We start from the raw sequence: 24,134 nt of genomic DNA, 5'->3' as shown, positions 1-24,134 counted from the left end.
TAAAGTTATAACTTTTAAGTATAGAAATAGAAACGAAAAACGGGTAATTTCGAATTCTACAAATTGTGAAACGTCCGCAAAACATCTACCTACTATTGGTTAAAATGATCCTACTAAATATACAGGGTGAGTCAACAAGCACGCGGTCCTTGATATCACATTAATTATATTATTATAGAGAGGAGAAAAAAAGTCAGAGGCTAATAAAGTTTTACAGTTCTTTGACTAAAAAATATTTTCGGTTATACAGAGTGTATTGTTCTGGAAGCATAACACACAACTTTTTTTTATATCTGTTATTAAGCTTTATAACCATAATTCAGTTTTGTAATTCCTATGCAACGTTGCCATGTAATTTCAACTTTTTAAATTTATTTTAGCAATACACGGGTTTACAAAAAAAAACAACGTTATTTTTTAGATGTGTGTTGCCATATTTTTTAAGAGATAAACAGAGGTACAGAACAATTAAATACAATTTTAATACACACAGTGTTTATAAAAAATATATCGATATTTCTTTTTTTAATAGAACACCCTGTATAGAGAACTTTACAATTTTGGCCTTAGATTTTTTTTTATATTTCTAATAATTAACGAGATATTGAGGAGCGCGGGCTTAGTGACTCGCATCCTGTAAGTAGGTATACTTTCCAGCGTACGCGTATTATTGCTTAAATTGTGGTGTTCATGGATCTTTAATTTTAAAAACGGTTTTATTTTCCTATTTACCTATACATAGGTGCGTAGTTGTAAATTGAAGTAAAGTACACCTTTTTTGAAATTTTGCCACTTTATTTAAGTGCAACATGAAACAAACAATTTTGGGAAAAAATACTACCATGAAAATACCTACCGTCATTTTCTAGTTTTTTTTTAATTTCTAGATATAAATATGTTATTCCAAAATCAATAATCTACCAATACCGCAATTTTTTCGTAAATACAACTGGCAACGTTGCTAGTGTCAGCTTTCTATATTTTAGTGTGAAATACCTAATTTAAAGTTATGTTACATCTAAATTTCAATGTTGATTTCTTTACATTTTTAAACTCAAATTGATAATCCATGGCAACAAGCTCTGATTCCTTAAATAATTAAAATATATAATTAGTTTTTTTTTTAATTCTACAGGTAGTGGATTTTTGGTTTTAAAATAAATTATATCTACTTATTTTTCGGTTGTTGTAACATAGAGAAAAAAGTCGTCAAACAACCTTTGGAATTTAATGTTAAAAAAAATTATGTTGGCAACACCACGCGTTCTCTGTAGGTGTTTGTGAATGTGACATTTACCTGGGGTCAAATAATGCGTCAAACAACGCAATGCCAGCATCATTATCTTAAAAATAAATTTCAGGGCCTACTAGACGACTTTTTTCGATCACATAGAAACGCAACAATTTCAAAAGTATTTATTTTTCACTAAAAACAACATTTTTACCTTAGAATCGGTGCTTTATAGTTTAACAATTTGTGGAAATTAAAAAAAAATTTGCATTTATAATCAGATAAAGTTTAATTTGTAGTTTTCTCAGTTTTTCCATTTTTCCTAAAAATTCTTTAATCTCTTGCTCCAGCTGTTTATTCTTGCCGCACCGTCTAAATACCCACCGCAAAAACTCACTCCGACACAAAATAAACATTCTACAAATATAAAAATCATGACACAGATGTTATCACAATCCCTAAAAAAGCGATCAAGACTCCCTTTCATACACTCCAAAAAACTCCAGTCACTTTCCACCCCCCTCCTCCCCTTCACAACAAAAAACCATAAACAGACCCAAAACCACAACACACACCCGTCCGATACGTCCATCTGTTTAGCCAACATTTTTGATTTACAATCTCGTCTGCCAACAGCAGCGCCAAGAAACATCCACGGAGGGCGTGCCCCGGCCCGGCCCCGCCCCGTACACTCCCGGAAAAACAATCGACGCCGTCTGTCAACTCCTCGTGGCCTACTAGATAAATAGGTGCGAATGCGACAATTACAACTCCATCAGTCAAAACAAAACGGCGCGCACCCATATCGCAATAAATTCAAATCAGCAGAGGCGGATTAAGAGATTTGTTCTTTGTTTGTGCGGACCCTAACGTACACAACGCATTCTTTGTGTATTTTTCGGAGCGCATAACTATATATATAAAACGGCTCCTTCAACATATGGTCGTCGTAAAATTAATGCACTGGAGCGAGGTGCTGACGTTCCGAGTAAGCGTTTCCTTCCATTTATAATTTGTCTGTCGATGCGGTGACCCAGGTTGCGACCTTTATTACAGGAGCGGCTAATTTTGAATAGCGCGTTCCCGGATCAATCGGCGCTATTAATACTTGCGACAGGATTTCAGCACCTTTTGATTATTGTGAGACATCAAAGACGGCTTCTGGGAATGTGGAAGGGCTTTGATGTCGGATGGCGAAGTATCAAAATAGATTTTATTAGAAATTAGGTTATAAAATGGAGGCGATGAGGTCGCGGAGGGGAGTTCAAAATGGCGTCGTAGGGGAGGCAGAACGTCAACAATTCAAAAACCCTCCCCTCTGGGACCTCATTGGATTAAAAAAACATTACGTGGAGAGAAAGGGTAAAACGGTGATGGCGCCTCAGGAGAGGCTAATCCCCTCTCAAAAACTCCTGGTCGGCTTTCTGGAAATCGTCGTGCAAATCCTCTGGAACGTGCACCTCCTTCAGGTTGTCCTCCCCTATTTCCTCTTCAGTTCTACAACCACACAACTAATTCGGGAATTATAAATCAGCGTTACCAACCTTATTAAAATGTCAACCAAGTTCTCACACGCTAAAAGCGCCTTTCTGTCCTTCTCCCACTTGTGTAACTCCCGTAAGATAATGTACGTGTTTTTGTCACGTATGAACTCTCTATTTTTACGTATACTACACAGCTGAGTCAGGGCTTCCATCAACATACACCTGATGTCGGGGTCCTCCTCCCTACTCTTATCCTCCGGTAAATATTGCAGATCTAAAGGTAACTTGTCGTTGTCTTCCTCATCGAATTCCTCATTCCCCGCCAGCGGTAGCAAAAATCTGGGTAAAATATCAACTTCTTGGCTCAAAAGCCACTCATGACAGTCTTCCTCGAAGCAACAATTCTTCAAGGTCCCCACAACCCCCCCGCGCCGCACCAAACTGTCTTTGTACTCCGTGAAGGGTAGCAGCCGCTGCACCACACACCGCTCCTTGTCCAGAATGAACCCCCTCACTCGCTTGCTCTGTGACAAGTTCGACAACACCGGCCCCAAATAGTGCAAGTTCGCCCCCACTTTATTGTACTGCTTTTTAGTGAAAATGTTAACGATGTCGTCGAATCCTTTACCAGTTTTCTCGATGGCTTCTACAATTTTTTCACAGAGGTGGCTGGGGCGAGTCAAGTTAGACAGGATCATGCAACAAGGATCAGCCAACTTGCTCTCTGCATTGAATATGAATTTTAGAGTGGTGGCCACGATGTTCTCAGGTGGTTTAGTCAAAGGGGGCGCGTTGGCGGCGATGTCCAGGTCCACGAGGCGCTCGGAGGCTTTTTCGTTGGCTGAGATGTTAACGAGGCAGAGGGCGGAGTCCTTAGCAATGGGGGCGCTGTTGTCGTCGAGGAGGGCGATGAGGGAGACGAGGACGGCGGGGTGCTCGATCAGGGCGGCGATCCCGGGGTCGGTTCCGGTGAGGCCTGAAAAAAGGGGGTTAGTTTGAGGTGGGTGCGAGGTTGGGGGGTACCGAGGATGTGGGCGACGGCGACGGCTTTGAGGTCCAGGCGGGCCCCGATTTGGATAAACTTTAACAAGTCTTGAATCGTGTCGCCCATTTTTGGAGGTTAGAAATGGGGCGCATGCTTTTGACAGAAAACTCCCTAGATTTGGATTGATCTAGTAACTTCAGCTGTCAAACACAAGCACTTAGTGACTGTCAAAAATAGAAAAAAAGTTTCCTTTTGTGTAAATAACGTTATAAACATAATAAATACTCCAATTTTGGTTGCTAAGTAGTCCACTACACTTTAAAATTAAAAGTATATGCAACCAACAATCTTTGAAAATTATTTACAAATTCCTTCTATGATTTTCATATTCTACTTGACGAATGTAGAGGACGCCAGCGTCGCTCACTAACCGCGCCCTACCTTACCGGCCGCCGACATTGTTTAAAAAAAGATAAAGGTTAGGGTGTAGTGTGTGGCAAAAGTATTTAAATCTCGGATTTCCGTTTGTAATTCCACTAAAATTTTAATTTCAGCGCCTCAGGTAATTCAGGAGTGGCTTTCTGCGGTACTAGTCAAAGAACATCTCAATTTGTTAATCTAATAGTTGGAATGTTCTTTAAATTGTAACCGTACGAAAACCGTTCAACAATTCAACTTGTTGCAAAATCGAGTGCGAGTCTCAAATTGATCTGGTTATTGTACAAAATGGACGAGTTTTTGAAAGAGGAACAAGCCGACCAAAAACCGGACATCGATGCCTTAAAAATAGAAATTAATGGACACAGCCCGGATTTAAGTAACTGTGAAACAACGAATGATGATGTGTCCCCGCTTTGTCCGTTTTCGAACCAAAGTGTCGAAGATGTGCGTAAGTTCCACATTTTGGACGAGACTGAGGACTCGGACTCGGATAAGTCAATGTCGTATGACTCGGATATTCCTGATGAGGAGATCGACAAGATGCTGGAGGATGCTTTAGCGAGCAAGAAACGGAAGGCAGCGGACGCTGATTTAGGTAAAATTAGTGTGATGTTGGGTGAGGTAATTGTGTGATAACACGGATAACTGATAAAGTAGATAAGAACCAATTTTCAACTGTACACCATCTTGATTAAATCTAGTAGTGGCTGGTAATAAGAAAACAAATTTCCGAAATGTAACATTTGAAAAATTGTACTTCATATTGAGTTTTTTTGGGTAAAATGGTTTTTTAATTTGAAGTATAGTAATCGAGTGCATTGGACGATTTGCCACTTTAATGTTTTCTCGATGTTTCATGACCTCCAGAGTATGAAACAAGTGGTCTTCCCTTTCCGTCTGTCTGTCGTCTGTTTCAATTTTTGTTATTGTGTAACGTTTTAAGGTTATTGTAATCGTGGTAAATCACTATTCAAACTTGATTCCCTTTATTATCCCCTTCCAAAAACTTGATGACGTCATTTCCCGAATAAATCCTGTCTGAAATATGCAAAATAATATAACTCTGTATTTGTGATTTATCAGTGCACTCGTTATTTTTAGAATAACTTATACAGGACGACTAAAAAAATTTATGAATGAGGCAATTTATTTTCTTAATTAAATCAAGTACTGTTTATTATTAGTATTACACTGAATTTATCCAATTTGATATAATGTGTGTTTGCTGCAGTGTTGATGACGTCATCACAAAATTTTGTAAAGAAAAAACTCACTTGAAACAACGTGCAGCATCATAATTTTTTGTTTTTCCTTTTTCCTCGATTTTACAATTTTTTGATACCGCAATTTTTCGTCGATTTACACTTTTTCAATTTTGCAATTTTTCGTTTCCTCAATTTTTCAAGTTCTTGATTTTTATTTTTCATTTTTCAGATTTTATATCGCAAATTTGCGTGTTTTCATTTCTTTTATTTTTTCAGTGTTTCTTTCGATTTTATAATTTTTCGTTTATTCAAATTCTCAATCTTTGATTTTTCAATTCCTCGATTTTCCAATTTTTTAATTTTTCAGATTTACAATTTTTGGATTTCTCGATTATCCGATTTCTTTCATTTTCAATATTTCGTTTTTTCGATTTTTTAATTTCTCAGTTTTTTAATCTTTCGATTTTTCGTTTCTTCAATTTTTCAAGTCCTTGATTTTCAATTTTTAGATTTTTTAATGTTTTCATTTTATACTTTTTCGTTTTTATTTTTGATTTTTCAAAAACTAAAAAATCTGTAAAAATTGATAAACCGAAATGTGGAAAATCGAAAAACTGAAGAAACAAAAAAATTGTAAAGTCGAAAAGCTGTAATTGAAAGATCGAAAAATTAAACGAGAAACTGAAAAATCGAAAAATTGAAAAATCGGATAAACAAAAAAGTGTAAAAATCCAATGATTGAAAAATAGAAAAATTCTAAAATCGTAAAATTGAAAACGTCAAAAATTTTAAGTCAATTATTATTATTACCTATTAAAAATGAAAACTAGAAAAATGGAGGAAACGAAAAATTAAAAAATCCAAAAGTTGAACAAAAAATTGAAAAACGAAAAATTGAAAAATCCAAACACTGAAAACCCCCAAAATAAAAAAAAACAATAAAAACCCGAAACGAAAAATTTCAATTCGAAAAATTGAAGAAATGAAAAATTTCAAAATCTAAAAATTGAAAAATCCAAACACTGAAAAACCGTAAAATTGAAAAAATAAAATAAAATCGCGAAAGAAAAAATTGAAAAAAACCTAAAAATTGAAATATCCAAAATTTGGAAAATTGAAAAAATTTAAATTGAAAAAAAAACAAAAAATTATAAAATCAGAACATTTGAAAATAGAAAAATTGTAAAAATGAAGAAAATAAAAAATTAAAAAAATTGTTTCTAATATAATTAGTTGTTTGTTAGTATTATGTTCCACTATAAAGCTGGAGAAAATTTAAATTGAAAAATTGTAAAATCGCAAAACGAAAAATTGAAGAAACGAAAAGCTGAACAAATTTAAATTGAAAAAGGAAACAATTATAAAATTGAAATTATAACATTGAAAAATCGAAGAAGTGAAAATTTTCATATTGAAAAAAGTTGCATATCGTACGATTGAAGAAACAAAAAATGAAAAATTGCAAATCAAAGATTTAAAATTATTGAAATTGAAAAGACAAGAAAATAAAAAATGGGAACAAAAAATTTGCAAATCGAAAATTTGAAAAAACTGCAAAATTTGAGAATGGAAGAACTCAAAACTCGAGAAAATTTAAATCCAAAAACTGAAAAATCGCAAAACGAAAAATTGAAGGAATGAGAAACTGAACAAATTAAAATTGAAAAAGACAAATTATAAAATCGTACCATCGAATAATTGGAAAAATAAAAATCGAAACGAAAAACTGCAAATTAATATCTTAAAAACCTATAAAATCAAAACGTTGAAAAAATAGCAAAATCTAAAAAAGAAAGGAAAAATGAAAAAATTGAAACCGACGAATTGCAAATCCAAAAACTGAAAAATTTCACATTGGAAAAAAGAAAAATTATAAATTCAGAACATTGAAAACGGGAAAACTGAAAAAATAAAGAAAATAAAAATCGGAACGAAAAATTGTAGATCCAAAAATTGAAAAATCCAAACGTAGAAAAACCTAAAAATTGAAAAAATTAAATAAAAACCCGAAGCGAAAAATTGCAAATCCAAAAATTAGAGAAATAAAAAAATCTAAAAATTGAAATATCCAAAATTTTGAAAATCGGAAGTGATAAATTTAAAAGTTACACTTCGTAAAATTCAGGAAACAAAAAAAAATTGAAAAATCGTAAAAGTAGAGAAAATAAAAATCGAAACGAAAAATTTACAGATATGAAAAATTTAGGAATCGAAAAACCCAAAAATCGCAAAACGAAAAATTGAAAAAGCAAAAAATTGTAAAATCGTAACATGAAAAATCGAATAATTGAAAAAATAAAAAGTCGAAACGAAAAATTGCAGATTACATAATTGAAAACCGAGAAATTCAAAAATCCAATAATTGAAAGATTTCACTTTGTGAAAATCAAAAATTGAAAACTCCAGAAATTTTACAAAAAATTGCAAATCCAAAAACTGAAAAATTTCACATTGAAAAAAAGAAAAATTATAAATTCAGAACATTGAAAACTGAAAAATTAAAGAAAATAAAAATCGAAACGAAAAATTGTAGATCCAAAAATTGAAAAATCCAAACATAGAAAAACCTGAAAATTGAAAAAATTAAATAAAAACCCGAAGCGAAAAATTGCAAATCCAAAAATTAGAGAAATAAAAAAAATCTAAAAATTGAAATATCCAAAATTTTGAAAATCGGAAGTGATAAATTTAAAAGTTACACTTCGTAAAATTCAGGAAACAAAAAAAATTTGAAAAATTGTAAAAGTAGAGAAAATAAAAACCGAAACGAAAAATTTGCAAATCGAAAATTTGCAGAAATGAAAAATTTAGGAATCGAAAAACCCAAAAATCGCAAAACGAAAAATTGAAAAACCAAAAAATTATAGTAATAGTAATAGTAATATATATTTGTGTTACCATACAAAATATTTACACACGTCATAAAATAATTAACAAAAGCTTAATACTAAATCATAACTAACAAAGGAAAAGCACATTAGTTTTGCATTGATTTCATAAATTGAAAAAATTCTTCAAACGAGAAAAATGCATTTTGTATCAGTATTTTCTTAATACATACTTTAAATTGATTGAGATTAGCCTTTTTCATTGCAGTAGGTACCGCGTTGTAAAATTCCACACAATAGTGAGCAATGCTATTTTTAGATCTTTTAAGTCTAATGAAATCATTTCGCAACAAATGCCTATATCGAGTGGCGTATTCATGTTCGCCAGAGCCATAATTCGCTTGGTTTTGATAAATGAATAAAAGACATTGCAATATAAATTCACACGGAACTGTAATAATACCAAATTTTGTAAACAATTGTCGACAATCTTCTCTGTATCCGAGTCCACCAATAACCCTAACACATTTTCTCTGAAAAGCGAATATCCTTCCAGCATGAGCAGAATGACCCCAAATGAGTATACCATAAGAGATAATACTGTGAATTGTGCCAAAATAAGCAGTAACAAGAATATTTTGAGAAACAACACTATAAAGCTTACGGAGCAGAAATAATTTAGTTGCCAATTTTTTTAACATATGATCAATATGAATCTCCCAGGTCAATTTCCCATCAAGATAGAAACCAAGAAATTTTACGTAGTCATTTTTATTAATCTCACTTGAAAGTGAAAAAAGTAAATGTTGCGTTTTGTCTTTATTGGCTAACAATTTGTTGGCTGAGAACCAATTACTTATTTGTGTTTCGGCTTCACTTGACATTTCATTTATTCTGTTAATATCTTTCCCACAAATTAAAACTGACGTATCATCTGCAAATAAAACCAATTTACCATCTAAAGTTAGACTTGATATATCATTAATGTAAACCAAAAATAAAAATGGCCCAAGCACTGACCCCTGCGGCACTCCTGCAACTAATTTTTGCTTAGATGATGCTGAATTATTGAAATATACATATTGTTGCCTGTCAGTCAAATAAGATCTGATCAATTTTAAGCTGTTTTCAGAACGAAGATAATATTTTAACTTGTATAATAATATATCATGACAAACAGTGTCAAATGCTTTTTGCAAATCAAATACACTTAATAAAGAATTTTGTTTATAAAATCGTAACATGAAAAATCGAATAATTGAAAAATAAAAAGTCGAAACGAAAAATTGCAGATTACATAATTGAAAACCGAGAAATTGAAAAATACAGAAAATTAAAAACTGAAGAAACAAAAAATTAAAAAATATAAATGTTGAAATATCCAAAAATTGAAACCGACAAATTGCTAATCGAAAAACTGAAAAATTTCGCATTGAAAAAATAAAGAAAATAAAATCTGAAACGAAAAATTGTAAATCCAAAAATTGAAAAATCCAAAAATTTAAGAAATGAAAGAAATCTAAAATTTGAAATATCCAAAATTTGGCAAATTGAAAAACTGATAAATTTAAAAGTTACTATCGTAAAATTCAAGAAACAAAAAAAAATGAAAAAACGAGAAACTGAACAAATTGAATTCAGAAAAGAACAAGAAATTATAAAATCGGAACATTTAAAAAATAGAAAAGTTGTAAAAGTGAAGAAAATAAAAAACCTAAACGAAAAATTTTGCAGATCGCAAATTTGAAGAAATAAAAAATTTAAGAATCGATAAACTGAAAACTCGGACAAATTTAAATCGAAAAATTGCAAAATCAAAAAATTGAAAAGGCAAAAAATTATAAAATCAAATAATTGAAAAATAAGAAATCGAAAAGAAAAATTGTGGAAATGAAAAATTTTAAATTGAAATATCCAAAATTTGGGAAATTGAATCAGAAAAAGTGAAAACGGAGAAATTAAATAGTCGAAAAATTGAAAAGTTTGAACACCGAAAAATTGTACAATCAAAAATGAAAAATCGAAAAATTAAAAATTGAGAAACGAAAAATCGCAAAATTGAAAACAACGAAAAATTAAAATAACCAAACATTGAAAAATCGAAAAGTAGTTCAAAAATCGGAACATATCAAAAATTTGAAAAATTGGGAAACTCAGAAATTAAATAATCGAGAAATTGGAAAATCGGAACACCGAGGAATTGTACAATCAAAAATGGAAAATCTAGAAATTGAACACTGAAACATCGAAAAACTGAAAAATTAAAAATCTAATACATATTCTAAAAATCGCAAAAAGAAAAAATTGAAAACTGAAAAATTGAAAAGTTGCAAAAATGAAATATCGAAAAGTTCAAAAATTGAAATTCGAGAAATAGAGAATCGACAAATGGAGAAATGCAAAATCGACAAATTAAAAATTGGGACGAAAAATCGCAAAAGTGAAAACAATGAAAAATTTAAAACTGAGAGACGAAAAATGGCAAAAATGAAAACAACGAAAAATTAAAATATCTTAAAATTGAAAAATGGAAAAAATGACATCCTGTGAAAAAATAGGGGGCGGGTGGGCGGGGCTAGTACTTGGTGAGATAAGACTGATTTTGGCAAATGATACCTTCCAAGAAAGTAAAGGGTGGGTGGGCGGGGCTAGTACTTGATAAGATAAGACTGATTTTGGCAAATAACATATAAAAATTAAAATAACCAAAAATTGAAAAATCGGAAAATAGTTCAAAAATGGGAAAAATCGAAAAAACAAAATATTGAAAAATCAAAAAATTGTAGCAATGACACATCCAAAAGTTAAAGAATTCGAAAAATTTGACAACTTAAAAATTAAAAACGGATAGACAAAAAATCACAAAATTGAAAACAACGAAAAACTAAAATATCTAAAAATTGAAAAGCGGAAAAATCTGAAAAAGTGAAAACGGAGAAATTAAATAATCGAAAAATTGAAAAGTTTGAACACCGAAAACTAATAAATTCAAAAGTTACATGTAAAATTGAAGAAAAAAAAACAAGAAATTATAAAATCTGAATATTTAAAAATAGAAAAATTTGTAAAAATGAAGAAAAATTTGCAGATCGAAAATTTGAAGAAATGAAAAATTAAAAAATCGAAAAATTGAAGAAATGAGAAACTGAAAAAATTAAAATTGAGAAAGCAAAAAACTATAAAGTGAAAACACTGAAAAATCGAAAAATTGAAAAGTTTCACATTGAAAAAAGAAAATCATAAAATCAGAACATTGAAAAACTAAAAAATTGAAAAATCAAAAACTCGAGAAATAACCTTCGAACAATTTTTTTATAACGCCACCAAAGCCAATTTTGTGACTTTTATGAACACATATATTAATAGAAAAAAGTTCCTTCTCTAAACAATCAATTCAGTTTTGTTCATCTTCGTAATTCGTTGAAGTGTAAATCCACACATCTAAAATGACCAGTTTTTCTGGACTACGCCCATGCTCTTGCTCCATAGGCGTCTTATATAGCTTACCCTATAGTGGAAACGCTTGATAACATAGAGTTTAAAAATGTAAGTCAACTGAGACGAAAACAAGACGAAATTCATCATGCGTTCCTTTCCTTTTTGACTCTTTTACTTTTAGACGACCAAGATTCAGAGAAACAACCTTTTGAAGAAAAAGACAAAGTTGTACTTATAGAAAAGTGCCAGAACCACTTCGACGTCCTTCCAGAGGGATGGATCCAAGTTACTCACAACAGCGGAATGCCTTTATACTTACACAAAGTATCAAGAGTGTGTACCTTATCCAAACCGTACTTTTTAGGACCAGGATCAGTTAGGGTACGACTTAATAACGAACAGATTGTATTAACACCACTTGATGAATAGTTATTATTTATTAATTACAAATATATTTGAGGTTATGTTCAATTTGACATGTATGACACGAAGTCAGTTTTACACCGCCAAACACGTAGTGTTAATACCGTCTGGTTCAGTCTTCGCCACACAGGTGTGACAATTTTTTGTGTGTAGAAACACGAAATCCCCCTAAGCGCCATCCCCTGCTTGAGCTACCGCCGCGCTCTCGAGGGCGAAAAACAAAAACACAACGAAACCCTGGCCCAAGACCTCCCCAACGCGCGTATCGAAACCGTCAAAGAAAACATAGAAAGCCAAAACCTGAAAGCCGAGGACGTGAGAAAGTACGCCGAGAAGTTGTTCCAATTCAAGACCATCAAAGTGATGAGGTTCAAATCGTGGTCGGAACGAAGGCAGTTTACCAAAAAGAAGAAACACGAGAAGCAGCTACAGAGACCGAATTTACCGGCAGGGACCAAGTTGATCATGTTTCCGATCCAAAACAGCGAAACGGGTGATAATACGGGATCAAGTGCAAAGAAAGAGTGGATTATGAATCCGAACGGGAAGTCGTACGTGTGTATTTTGCACGAGTACGTACAACACGCGCTGAAGAAGCAGCCGACGTACAAGTTCACGGAGTTGGGTGAGTGGAGTCGCTGTGCGCTGAGTTGAAGGTCTGGCACGTTTTTGTTTCAGAGAACGCGGCGACGCCGTACGCCGCCACTGTCTCCATCAACGACATGCAGTACGGCGTGGGGTACGGCACGAGTAAAAAGCAGGCCAAGTCAGAGGCGGCTCGTGCCACTTTGGAAATTTTAATTCCGGAGATGAAGTCGAAAATCACGACGGATGCGAAGACGGGGTCTAGTGCGAGTAGAGACCAAGACCAAGATTTGTCGGTAATTTGTTTGCTGTGGTTGGTGTTTTTTGGGGTTATGTTGACGTGTTTTTGTCTAGTTCTTTGACGAGATTAGGATTGAGGATCCGAGGGTTGCGGAGTTTTGTGCGAAGACCACGGAGCCGTCGCCTCACGATATTCTGTTGACGTGTCTGCAGAGGAACTTCGGATTGAATGATTTGCAGATTAGTTATCAGGGGAATACATTGAAGAACAAGAAGAATCAGTTTACGATGACGGTGGGGAAGCACACGGCCACGGTGGTTTGTCAGAATAAACGGGATGGGAAGCAGAGGGCGTCGCAGGCGATTTTGCAAGTAAGTGTGAAAATTAATAAAGAACTGTAATCAGAACTGAGTTCGATACCTTTTGGATAATATTTTCAATATCTTCGTGTGTAAATTCAAATATTCACGACTAATCACTTACATTTTCCACACTTTCACAATTATCACAACAAATTATTCTTTGCGTATCACTCACGTAAGAGATATAACAATTTATTATTGTCAAACTAATTTAAACTTCAAACATTATAATTTGACATTTGTCGTACCAACTGCGACAAAATTCCCCAAAATTTTGAAAATCCCGAATAACGAGTGCAGTGTACGTCAATGGAACGAAATGACATTTTCGTTTGCTGAACGAATTTTATTGGGTGCTACTTTGGGCAATTTCCTGTATTTCGGGGCACAAAAAATTGGTTTCAGCTTCACTGATTGTTAATAACAATTTATTGTTGTGAAAATAATCTAAATGTCAAACATTACAATATGACATTTGTCGTACCAACCGCGACAAAATTCCCCAAAATTTTGAAAATTCCAATTTTTATTTAAAAATGGGAAAAATTGAAAAGTTAAAAAATACAAAAGTTGAAAAGTCGAAAAATTTAAAATTAGAAACTGAAAAATTGTGAAATCAAATCGAAAATTGGAAATCAAAAAATTTTAAATTGAAAACATCGAAGAATTATAACATCGGAACATTACAAACCCAAAAAATTAAAAATCGAAAAGCTGAAAAATGAAAAAATCGTGAAAGAAAATTTTGAAAATCAAATGTGGGAAAGTCGAAAAATTTAAAACTAAAAAATCGAAACACTGAAAAATTGCAAAACTGAAAAATTCAAAAATTTGAAATCAAAGGTTGAATTATAGAAGAATTAAAACATTTAAAATTGAAAACTTGAAAAATCGTAAATTGTAAGATTAAAAACCCGAAAAACTGAAAAATTCCAAAACTATTAAATTGAAGTACCTATCGAAAATTTGAGACATTAAAAAAAGTGAAAAATAAAAAAATTTAAAATCGGAAGATTGAAAAATTAAAAATCGAGAAATTGAAGAAACTAAATATTGAAAAACCAAAAAACTCCAGAAACTGAAGAATCAAAATCAAATCTAGAACTGAAAACTAGAAAAATCATAAATTGAAAAATTGTAAAATTAAAAAACTGAAAGATAAAAATGGGGAAACTGAAAACTTCAAAAATTGAAAACTCTAATAATCACAAATCGCAACATTGTGAATTTTGGAATTAAAAAATTGAAAAACTGAAAATCTGAAACATTTCAAATTCGTAAAATTGTGAAATCATAAATCGAAAATTCGTAAATTGAGAAATTGAAAAAAACCAAGAAATCAAGGATTCGAAAATTGGAAATCAAAAAATTTAAAATCGAAAAAACTAGAAAAATTTTAACATCGAAGCATTGAAAAACCGAAAAAATTAAAAGCCAAAAGTTGGTAAGTCGAAAAATTTAAAACTGCAACATCGGAACACTGAAAAATTGTAAGACTGAAAAAATTCAAAAACTGAAAAATCGAAGAATTTAAACATTTCAAATTGAACAATCGAAAAATTGAAGCCGAAAAACAAAAACCGGAAATTTCCAAAATCATTAAATTGAAATATCGAAAATTTGAGACATTAAAAAAATTGAAAAATAAAAAAATTAAAATCGGAAGATTGAAAAATTAAAAATCGAGAAATTGAAGAAACTAAATATTGAAAAACCAAAAAACTCAAGAAACTGAAGAATCAAAATCAAATCTAGAACTGAAAACTAGAAAAATCATAAATTGAAAAATTGTAAAATTAAAAAACTGAAAATTTTTAAATTGAAAAATCAAGAATTGATAAATTAAAAACTGAAAGATAAAAATGGGGAAAATGAAAAATTCAAAAATTGAAAACTAATAATCAAATCGCAACATTGTGAATTTTAGAATTAAAAAATTGAAAAACTGAAAATCTGAAACATTTCAAATTCGTAAAATTGTGAAATCATAAATCGAAAATTCTTAAATTGAGAAATTGAAAAAAATCAAGAAATCAAGAATTCGAAAATTGGAAATCAAAAAATTTAAAATCGAAAAAACTCGAAAAATTTTAACATCGAAGCATTGAAAAACCGAAAAAATTAAAAGCCAAAAGTTGGCAAGTCGAAAAATTTAAAACTGCAACATCGGAACACTGAAAAATTGTAAGACTGAAAACATTCAAAAACTGAAAAATCGAAGAATTTAAACATTTCAAATTGAACAGTCGAAAAATTGGAGCCGAAAAACAAAAACCGGAAATTTCTAAAACCAAGAGTTAAAAAATTTAAAATCGAAAGATTTATAAAAATCGAGAAATTGTAAAATCTAAATATTGAAAAATTAAAAATCCAGAAACTGAAAAAACAAAAACAATTAAAACCCAAAGTTGAATTATCGAAAAATTAAAACATTTAAAATTGAAAACTCGAAAAACCACAAATCGAAAAATTGTAAATTGTAAAATTAAAAAACCGAAAAACTGAAATATTCCAAAATAATTAAATCGAAAAATAAAAAAAAAATCGAAAGATTGAAAAATTAAAAATCGGTAAATTGAAACTAAATATTGAAAAACCGAAAAAATTTAAACTACAGAAACTGAAAAATCAAAAAATTTTAAAAATTGTAAGTTGACATATCGAACAACTTTAACATTTAGAATTGAAAACTCGAGAAATCACAAATTGAAAAATCGGAAACTTGAGAAATTAAAAAATCAAGAATTGAAAAATTAAAAAACTAAAAAATAAAAATTGGGAAACTGAAAAATTCAAAAATTGAAAATCTAAAAATCACAAATCGAAACATTGTGAATTTTATAATTCAAAACTCTAAAACTGAAAAGCTGAAACATTTCAAAATTATAAACTTGTGAAATCATAAGAAAATGGATAAACTGAGAAATTAAAAAAAACAAGAAATCAAGAATTGGAAAATTGGAAATCAAGAAATTAAAAATTGAAAAATATCGAGGAATTATAACATCGAAACATTGAAAAATCGAAAAACTGGAAAATGAAAAAATCGTGAAAGAAAAACCAAGAGTTGAAAAATTAAAAAAATTTAAATCCAAACATTAAAAAATTAAAAATCGGGAAATTAAAAAAATCTAAACATTGAAAACCGAAAAAATTTAAAATCCAGAAACTGAAAAAAACAAAAAAAATCAAAAGTTGAATCATCGAAGAATTAAAACATTTAAAATTGAAAACTCGAAAAACCACAAATCGAAAAATTGTAAATTGTAAAATTAAAAAACCTAAAAACTGAAATATGTATTCCAAAATCATTAAATTGAAAAATTAAAAAGCGGAAATTGAAGAAACTAAATATTGAAAAACTGAAAAAATTTAAACTACAGAAACTGAAAAATCAAAAAATTTTAAAAATCGTAAGTTGACATATCGAACAACTTTAACTTTTAGAATTGAAAACTCGAAAAATCACAAATTGAAAAATTATAAAATAAAAAAACCGAAAAACTGAAGATTTTCAAAATCTTAAATTGAAAAATCGGAAACTTGAGAAATTGAAAAATCAAGAATTGAAAAATTAAAAAACTGAAAAATAAAAATCGGGAAACTGAAAAATTCAAAAATTGAAAATCTAAAAATCACAAATCGAAACATTGTGAATTTTAGAATTAAAAACTCAAAATCGTAAACTTGTGAAATCATAAGAAAATGGATAAACTGAGAAATTAAAAAAAAAACAAGAAATCAAGATTAGGAAAATTGAAAAAAATCGAGGAATTATAACATCGAAACATTGAAAAATCGAAAAACTGGAAAATGAAAAAATCGTGAAAGAAAAATCGAGAAATTAAAAAAATCTAAACATTGAAAAACCGAAAAAATTTAAAATCCAGAAACTGAAAAAAACAAAAAAAAATCAAAAGTTGAATTATCGAAGAATTAAAACATTTAAAATTGAAAACTCGAAAAACCACAAAACGAAAAATTGTAAATTGTAAAATTAAAAAGCGGAAATTGAAGAAACTATATATTGAAAAACCGAAAAAATTCAAGCTCCAGAAACTGAAAAATCAAAAAATTTTAAAAATCATAAGTTAAAATATCAAAGAACTTGAACAATTAAAATTGAAAACTCGAAAAACTGAAAATTGAAAAATCAAGAATTGCACAATTAAAAAGTTGAAATATCAATGAACTGAAACATTTAAAATTGAAAACTCGAAAAATTGCAAAATAAAAAATTGGACATTGTAAAATTATAAAACCGAAATACTGAAACATTCCGAAATCATTAAATTGAAATTCATATTACAAATTTGAGGCATTGACAAAGTGAAAAACCGAAATTTGGAAAATTAAAAAAATTACGAGCGAAACATTGAAAAATTGAAACTCCAAAAACTGAAAAATCAAAAAATTGTAAAAATCAAAAGCTGAAATATTAAAGAACTTTAACATTTAAACTGGAAAAATCACAAATCGAAATATTATGAATTTTAGAATTTAAAAATTGAAAAATTGAAAAGTTGAAATATTTAAAATTCCTAAAATGGAAAAATCCAAAATTTGAAGAATTGAAAAAAAAAACTAAAAAAACAAAAATTGGAAAATTGGAAAGTCGAAAAGTTGCAAGAATAGAAAAATGTAAAATTGAAAACCCAAAAATTGTGAAAGCAAAAAATTGTAAATCGAGAAATTTGGGAAAAAAGAAATTGAAGAATTAAAACATTTAAAGCTGAAAACTTAAAAAATCGCAACCGAAAAATTGAAAGTTTTAAAATCAAAAAATTGAAAATTGTAAAATTGAGAAATCGAAATACTGAAAAATTCCGAAATCATTAAATTGAAATATCGGAAATTTGAGATATAGAAAAAAGTGAAAAACCGAGATTTCAAAAATTTACAATCGAAACATTGAAAAATTAAAAATCGAGAAATTGCCAAAAGCAAACACCGAAAACGGAAAAATCGAAACTCCAGAAACTAAAAATCAAAAAATTTTAAAAATCAAAAGTTAAAATATCGAAAAACTTTAACATTTAAAATTGAAAACTCGAAAAATCCGAAATCGAAAAACTTCAATTGCAAAATTAAAAAACCGAAAAACGCAAATTAAAAATCGAGAAACTGAAAAATTCAAAAATTAAAAAGTTCAAATATCATAGAACTAAAACGTTTAAAATTGAAAACTCGAAAAATCACAAATCAAAATGTGTTATGAATTTTTGAATTAAAAAATTGAAAAAGTGAAAAGTTGAAACATTTAAAATTCCCAAAATGGAAAAATACAAAATTTGCAGAATTGAAAAAACTAAAAAAGCAAAAATTCAAAAATTGGAGACTACAAAAACTACTGAAACATGTAAAATTGAAAAATCGCAGTCGAAAAATTCCGAAATCATTAAATCGAAATATCGAATGATTGAAAAATTAAAAATCCAGAAACGGAAACATCAAAAGATTTCAAAAATCAAAAATTGAAATATTGAAGAACTTTAACATCTAAAATTGAAAATTCGAAAAAACACAAATCGAAAAATTGTAAAACTTTAAAATAAAAAATTGTAAAATTAAAAATTCGAAATACTCAAAAATTCCAAAATTATTAAATTAAAATATCGGAAATTTGAGACAGTGAAAAAAGTGAAGAACCGAGATTTGGAAAATTAAAAATTGGGAAATTTGAAAAACTATCGAAAAAAATTAAAATCTAAAAACTGAAAAATCAAAAAAATCAAAAGTGTAATATCGAAGAAATTTAACATTTAAAATTGAAAAATCTAAAATTCGAAGAATTGAAAAAAAACTAAAAGATCAAAAGCTGAAAAATTGCAAATCTGAAAAAAGTGAAATCACCGACATTTGAAAAATTAAAAAGATTACAATCGAACAATTGAAAAAATAAAAATCAAAAAATGTAAAAAGTCAAAAGTTGAAATATTAAGAACTTTAACATTTAAATCTGAAAACTCGAAAAATTATAAATTGTAAAATTAAAAACCAAAAAACTGAAAAATTTCAAAACCATTAAATTGAGAAATCAAAAACTGGAGAAATTGAAAATCAAGGATTGAAAAATTGAAAGTGGAAATATTCATTTATTTTATTTAAATGAAAGTCACAAAGTGGAGGATATGTCCTATAAACACTCAGTAACAAATTGAGTTAATTGAAAAATTGAATTGAATTCAATAAATCTAAAGTTGGTTTCAGTTTAACACAATTTATTAAATTCGCAAAAATTCTTAAAATTCCAATTACCTCTTTTTAATTTAACGTCAAATTTGACATTTATCGGAGCTCGATGTACCAACATTCGACAGTACCTTGCATGGCTGCCAACTAAGGCTCTTAAAATAACTAAATTTACTGTTTTATAACGAAATTATTATTATTACACTCATTCTTTTTTCAACCACAGTATCTCCATCTTGAAATTTATAATCCATATCTATCATTAAAAAAATTACATATATTTTTTTCTAGGCATTACATCCGCACATCACCTCCTGGGGCTCCCTCCTCCGCCTCTACGGCAACGGATCCGTGAAGAGCTTCAAAGAGAAAAAACTCGAAGAACAAGAAATCACCCTCTTACAAAGCAAGGCTGCCATAAACTCACCAAATTTCGCAATTTTAGACAAACTCAAGTTAGAACTTTCCAAATTGAGCGAAAAACGGAAGCAAATCAAACCGATCGGTGTCTTTATTCCCACCGAGTCTGACCATCTGCCAAAATTGTCCTCGTCCAATTTAAAAAATGTGGATCTATAATAAATTGTTACAGCTATGCTTTGCTTCATATCAAGGTTTACATTAATTTACGATTTTAAAATCCTTGTTGCACTAAATGGATGGAATAGGTACTTTATGTTTTGTTTTCAAAAATTATACCTTCAGACGAGTTGTATAAGTGAATAAAAGTTACACAGACATTGGGTTTTATTTTGTACAGGTTTCAGGATGAATGTGCTAGCTATACATAGTTTTCCGGATCTAAAAGTCAAACACAAAAAGCATGTCGTTTTACAAAAATGGTTACACAGTGTTTCACACTCATAATTTAACAAAATCTTGTAGAATTCGTTTCATGGGTTATTTATTCCACGTTCCGTGAGCTATACTTCTCTTGTGCGATGTTCTGCAGAGAGGTTAACACCTCGGTCAGCGCTTCTTGGTACGTTTGAGGCTTGGGTTTCTCCTCTTTGGGTCTGGATTGCAGCTTCCCGATGTTCATCTTCAGCTCCTCGATCTGCCTGTCGATCTCCTCCCGATTCTCCCCGGTCACCTTCTCCAAATCCATGATGTCCTTCTGATACGAAAACTTGATGTTCTCGATGCTGCTCTTGATCTGGTTCAAGAAGCCGGAGCTGTTGGCCAGACGCTCCTGCAGTTCCTTGAACTGGCTCTCCATTTCCTTGTTCTTGGCCGCTGAAACTTCCTTCATTTCCTCGGTTTTGAGGAAGAGATTTCGCAGTCTTCGGAACGACTCGTCTTCTTCTTGCATGCTGAGCATTTTTTTGTTGGAACGCATGCACAGGTTCTTGTGGTCTTTGACTTGCTTTTTCGAGGCGATTACGTCGGCTGAATCCATTTTGGTGTTGGATTTGGAAATTTTGAGGTGTCAACGAGTGTTTTGTTTCTGGTGTTATGTACGGGGTTGGCGTTTGGTCGATATTAGGAGGCTTTGGATAGGGTTGGGGAATTATTTGTGGTTAGTAACGACGAAAAGTGGGTGTTTTTAAACATTTTTCCCGAAATTTTTAATTCGGAAGTTGGAACAGAATTTTTGAGAATTTTTGGAAAAATAATCGAAATGTCAAAAGCGGGGAGTATTAAAAATTTGAGGGTTTAGAAAAGTTGTCAAAAAATTCTGGAATGTAGAACTTGACAACAAAATGTCTTTCGCTAATTTTCGAAAATGTCAAAAGGGGGAAGTATTGAAAAATTGGTTGTTTGGAAAAGTTGTCCAAAAATTCTCAAAAAAATATGATTTTGGGAAAACGGTTTGAATTTCCGAAGAAACCAAACCGGAAATGACTTCTAGAGGTCCAAATCTACAAGAAAATGTCTTTCGCTAATTTTCGAAAAAGGCCTAAAAATGGTCGAAAATGTCAAAATTGAAATTGTATTGAAAAATTGAACGTTGGAAAGTTGTTCAAGTTGTTCAAAAATTCTCAAAAAATTGTGGAACGCAGATATCAACGACTCGAAAAACATAGCTTGTTTATAGTCCGAGATTAAAAATTTCCGAAAAATCCCGATTGAAAATGATATTTTTAAAAAATCTAAAAATTGCGACATTTCAACTGGCCATTTTTGATAAAAACGGTATAAATCGCTAAAGAAAAGAAGCCGTAAATGACTTCTGGTGTCGAAATCTATTAGAAAATGTGTTTAGTTCATTTTCGAAAATAGTCAAAAATGTCAAAAAGGGTGATTTTTGGGAAATTGAGAGTTTGGAAAAGTTGTCCAAAAATTTTTAAAAAATTCTGGGATGTAGATATCAACGTGCTGACTCGAAAAATATAGCTTGTTTATAGTCCCGGATTAAAAATTTCTGAAAAATTCGGATTATTCGTATTGAAAGTGAAATTTTTAAAAACGGAAGGAATTTGTAAAAAACGGGGCCAGAAATGACTTCTGGATGTGGAAAACTACAAGAAATTGTCTTCAGCTAAGTTTCGAAAACGGTCGAAAAATAGTCAAAAATCTCAATAGGAGGGAGTACTGAAAAATTGAGCGTTTGAAAAAGTTGTCCAAAAATTCTGAAAAAATTTTGGACTGTAGATCTTGATGTGCTTATTCGAAAAATATGGAGTGTTCATAGTCCCCGATTAAAAATTTCCGAAAAATTCGGATTGAATATGAAATTTCTAAAAAAATCATAAAAATTGCCTTATTTCAATTGGCGATTTCGTAAAAACGGAAAGATTTCCAAAGGATCGAAGCGGAAAATGACTTCTAGGTGTCGAAAACTACAAGAAAACGTCTTTCGCTAATTTTCGAAAATGATTGAAAAATGATCGAAAATGTGAATAGAAAAATTGAGCGTTTGAAAAAGTTGTCCAAAAACTCTCAAAAAATTTTGGACTGTAGATCTTGACGTGCTGATTCGAAAAATATGGAGTGTTCATAGTCCCAGATTAAAAATTTCCGAAAAATCCGGATTCAATGTGGAATTTTTAACAAATCGAAAAAATTGTCTATTTCAGTTGGCGATTTTGGAAAAACGGTAGGAATTACTAAAGAAACGAAGACGAAAATGACTTGTGGATGTGGAAATCTACAAAAAAATGTGTTTGATTAATTTTCGAAAATGATCGAGAAACGGTGGAAAATGTCAAAAATGGGGAGTATTGAAACAATGGGTATTTGGAAAAGTTGTCGGAAAAATCTCAAAAAAATTCTGGAATGTAGACCTAGACGTCCTCATTCGAAAAATATAGCGTGCTTATAGTCTCAATTAACACTTTCCGAAAAATTAGGATTGAATGTGGAATATTTAAAAATCCGAAAAAATTGCCATATTTCAGTTGGGGATTTTGGAAAAACGGTTGGAGTTTCGGAAGAAACGAAGCCCAAAATGACTTCTGGATGTCGAAATCTACAAGAAAATGTCTTCAGCTAATTTTCGCAAATGATCGAAAAATAATTCAAAATGCAAAAATAGGGGACGAGTATTGAAAAATCGAGCGTTTGGAAAAGTTATACAAAAAAACGTGTTGATTCGGAAAATATAGCTTGTTCATAGTCCCGGATTAAAAATTTCCGAAAATTTCGGTTTGAAAGTGGAATTTTTAAAAAATCGAAAAAATTGCTACATATATTTCAGTCGGCGATTCTGAAAAAAAAACTGCAGGAATTTCTGAAAAAACGAAGCCGCAAATGGCTTCTGGATGTCGAAATTTACAAGAAAATATCTTTGGCTAATTTTCGAAAATGATCGAAAAATGGTCGAAAATATCAAAACTGGGAAGTATTGGAAAAATGAGCGTTTGGAAAAGTGGTCCGAAAAATCTAAAAAAATTCTGGAATGCAGGCCTTGACGTGTTGATTCGAAAAACATAGCATGTTCATAGTGCCAAATGTTAATCTTTCCGAAAATTTTGGATTAAAAATGAGAGTTTTAAAAAATCGTAAAAATTGTCATATTTTAATTGACAAGTATGGAAAATTGGTAGAAATTTCCGAAGAACCGAAGCCTAAAATGTCTTGTGGATATCGAAATCTACAAGAAAATCTTTAGTTAATGGTCGAAATGTCAAAACTGGGAAGTATTGGAAAAATGAGCGTTTGAAAAAGTGGTCCAAAAATTCTCAAAAAATTCCGGAATGTGGATATCGATGCGCTGATTCAAAAAATATAGCTTAGCTTTCGGATTAAAAATTTCCGAAAATTTCAGATTGAAAATGAAATTTTAAAAAATTGGTAAAATTGGCGATTTTGGAAAAACGGTAGTAATTTCCAAAGAAACCAAGACGAAAATAACTTCTGGATGTCGAAATGTACAAGAAAATATCTTTATCTAACTTTTGAAAATGATCGAAAACGTCAAAAAGGGGGATATTGAAAAAAGTAAAGAAACTGAAAAATTAAAAAAATCAATCATTGAGAAACTGAAAAACGGAAAAATTGTAAAATCGTAAAATGGAAAAATTCAAGTTTATAAATTGAAAAACTGAAAATTTTAAAAATGAAAACTTCAAAAATTGAAAACCTAAAAATCGAAAAATAGAAAAACCGGGGCTTTGAAAAATCCAGAAACTGAAAAATTTAAAAATAAAAAATTGAGAAACTGAAAAATCAAGAAAATAAAAAATCGAAAAAATCAAAAACGAAAAATTAAAAATCGTGGAACTCAAAAATCGAAAAATTAGAAAATCCAAAAACTGAAAAATCTAATAAATCAAA

The 24,134-nt window shown here is 30.5% G+C and overlaps 2 protein-coding genes across 2 annotated transcripts; one reads left to right on the top strand and one right to left on the bottom strand.

The window, feature by feature from the left end:
- Positions 1-1,402: 1,402 nt before the first annotated feature.
- On the bottom strand, positions 1,403-3,866 carry LOC135137814 (protein HGH1 homolog). The gene is made up of 3 exons (XM_064067559.1): positions 3,739-3,866; positions 2,776-3,691; positions 1,403-2,728 (listed from the first exon to the last, which is right to left on the bottom strand). The coding sequence occupies exons 1-3, from the start codon at positions 3,824-3,826 to the stop codon at positions 2,623-2,625; spliced, it is 1,110 nt and encodes a 369-aa protein (XP_063923629.1). The 5' UTR covers positions 3,827-3,866; the 3' UTR covers positions 1,403-2,622.
- Positions 3,867-4,130: 264 nt separating this feature from the next.
- Positions 4,131-20,153, top strand: LOC135137813 (microprocessor complex subunit DGCR8). Its single transcript, XM_064067558.1, has 7 exons — positions 4,131-4,202; positions 4,255-4,736; positions 11,794-11,993; positions 12,189-12,660; positions 12,714-12,916; positions 12,975-13,232; positions 19,707-20,153. Exons 2-7 carry the CDS (start codon positions 4,427-4,429, stop codon positions 19,992-19,994), a joined length of 1,731 nt encoding a protein of 576 aa, XP_063923628.1. The 5' UTR covers positions 4,131-4,202; positions 4,255-4,426; the 3' UTR covers positions 19,995-20,153.
- Positions 20,154-24,134: the final 3,981 nt, after the last annotated feature.

The sequence above is a fragment of the Zophobas morio genome, unplaced genomic scaffold (assembly GCF_036711695.1).
Source record: "Zophobas morio isolate AGI-343-1 ecotype UQ-CSIRO unplaced genomic scaffold, CSIRO_AGI_Zmor_V1 ptg000030l, whole genome shotgun sequence".
Lineage (NCBI taxonomy): Eukaryota > Metazoa > Arthropoda > Insecta > Coleoptera > Tenebrionidae > Zophobas > Zophobas morio.
The sequence above is the reverse complement of the archived record's forward strand: the minus strand, read 5'-3'. Positions and strand labels throughout refer to the sequence as shown.

Excerpts from the sequence above, each read along its gene's own strand:
- LOC135137814 (XM_064067559.1), bottom strand. The coding sequence starts at position 3,826 with ATGGGCGACACGATTCAAGACTTGTTAAAGTTTATCCAAATCGGGGCC. Across the intron at positions 3,692-3,738 it reads CGCCGTCGCCCACATCCTCG|GCCTCACCGGAACCGACCCC; the intron begins GTACCCCCCAAC and ends CCCTTTTTTCAG. Across the intron at positions 2,729-2,775 it reads TTGGTTGACATTTTAATAAG|AACTGAAGAGGAAATAGGGG; the intron begins GTTGGTAACGCT and ends GTGTGGTTGTAG.
- LOC135137813 (XM_064067558.1), top strand. The coding sequence starts at position 4,427 with ATGGACGAGTTTTTGAAAGAGGAACAAGCCGACCAAAAACCGGACATC. Across the intron at positions 11,994-12,188 it reads TAGGACCAGGATCAGTTAGG|AAACACGAAATCCCCCTAAG; the intron begins GTACGACTTAAT and ends TTTTGTGTGTAG. Across the intron at positions 13,233-19,706 it reads CGTCGCAGGCGATTTTGCAA|GCATTACATCCGCACATCAC; the intron begins GTAAGTGTGAAA and ends ATTTTTTTCTAG.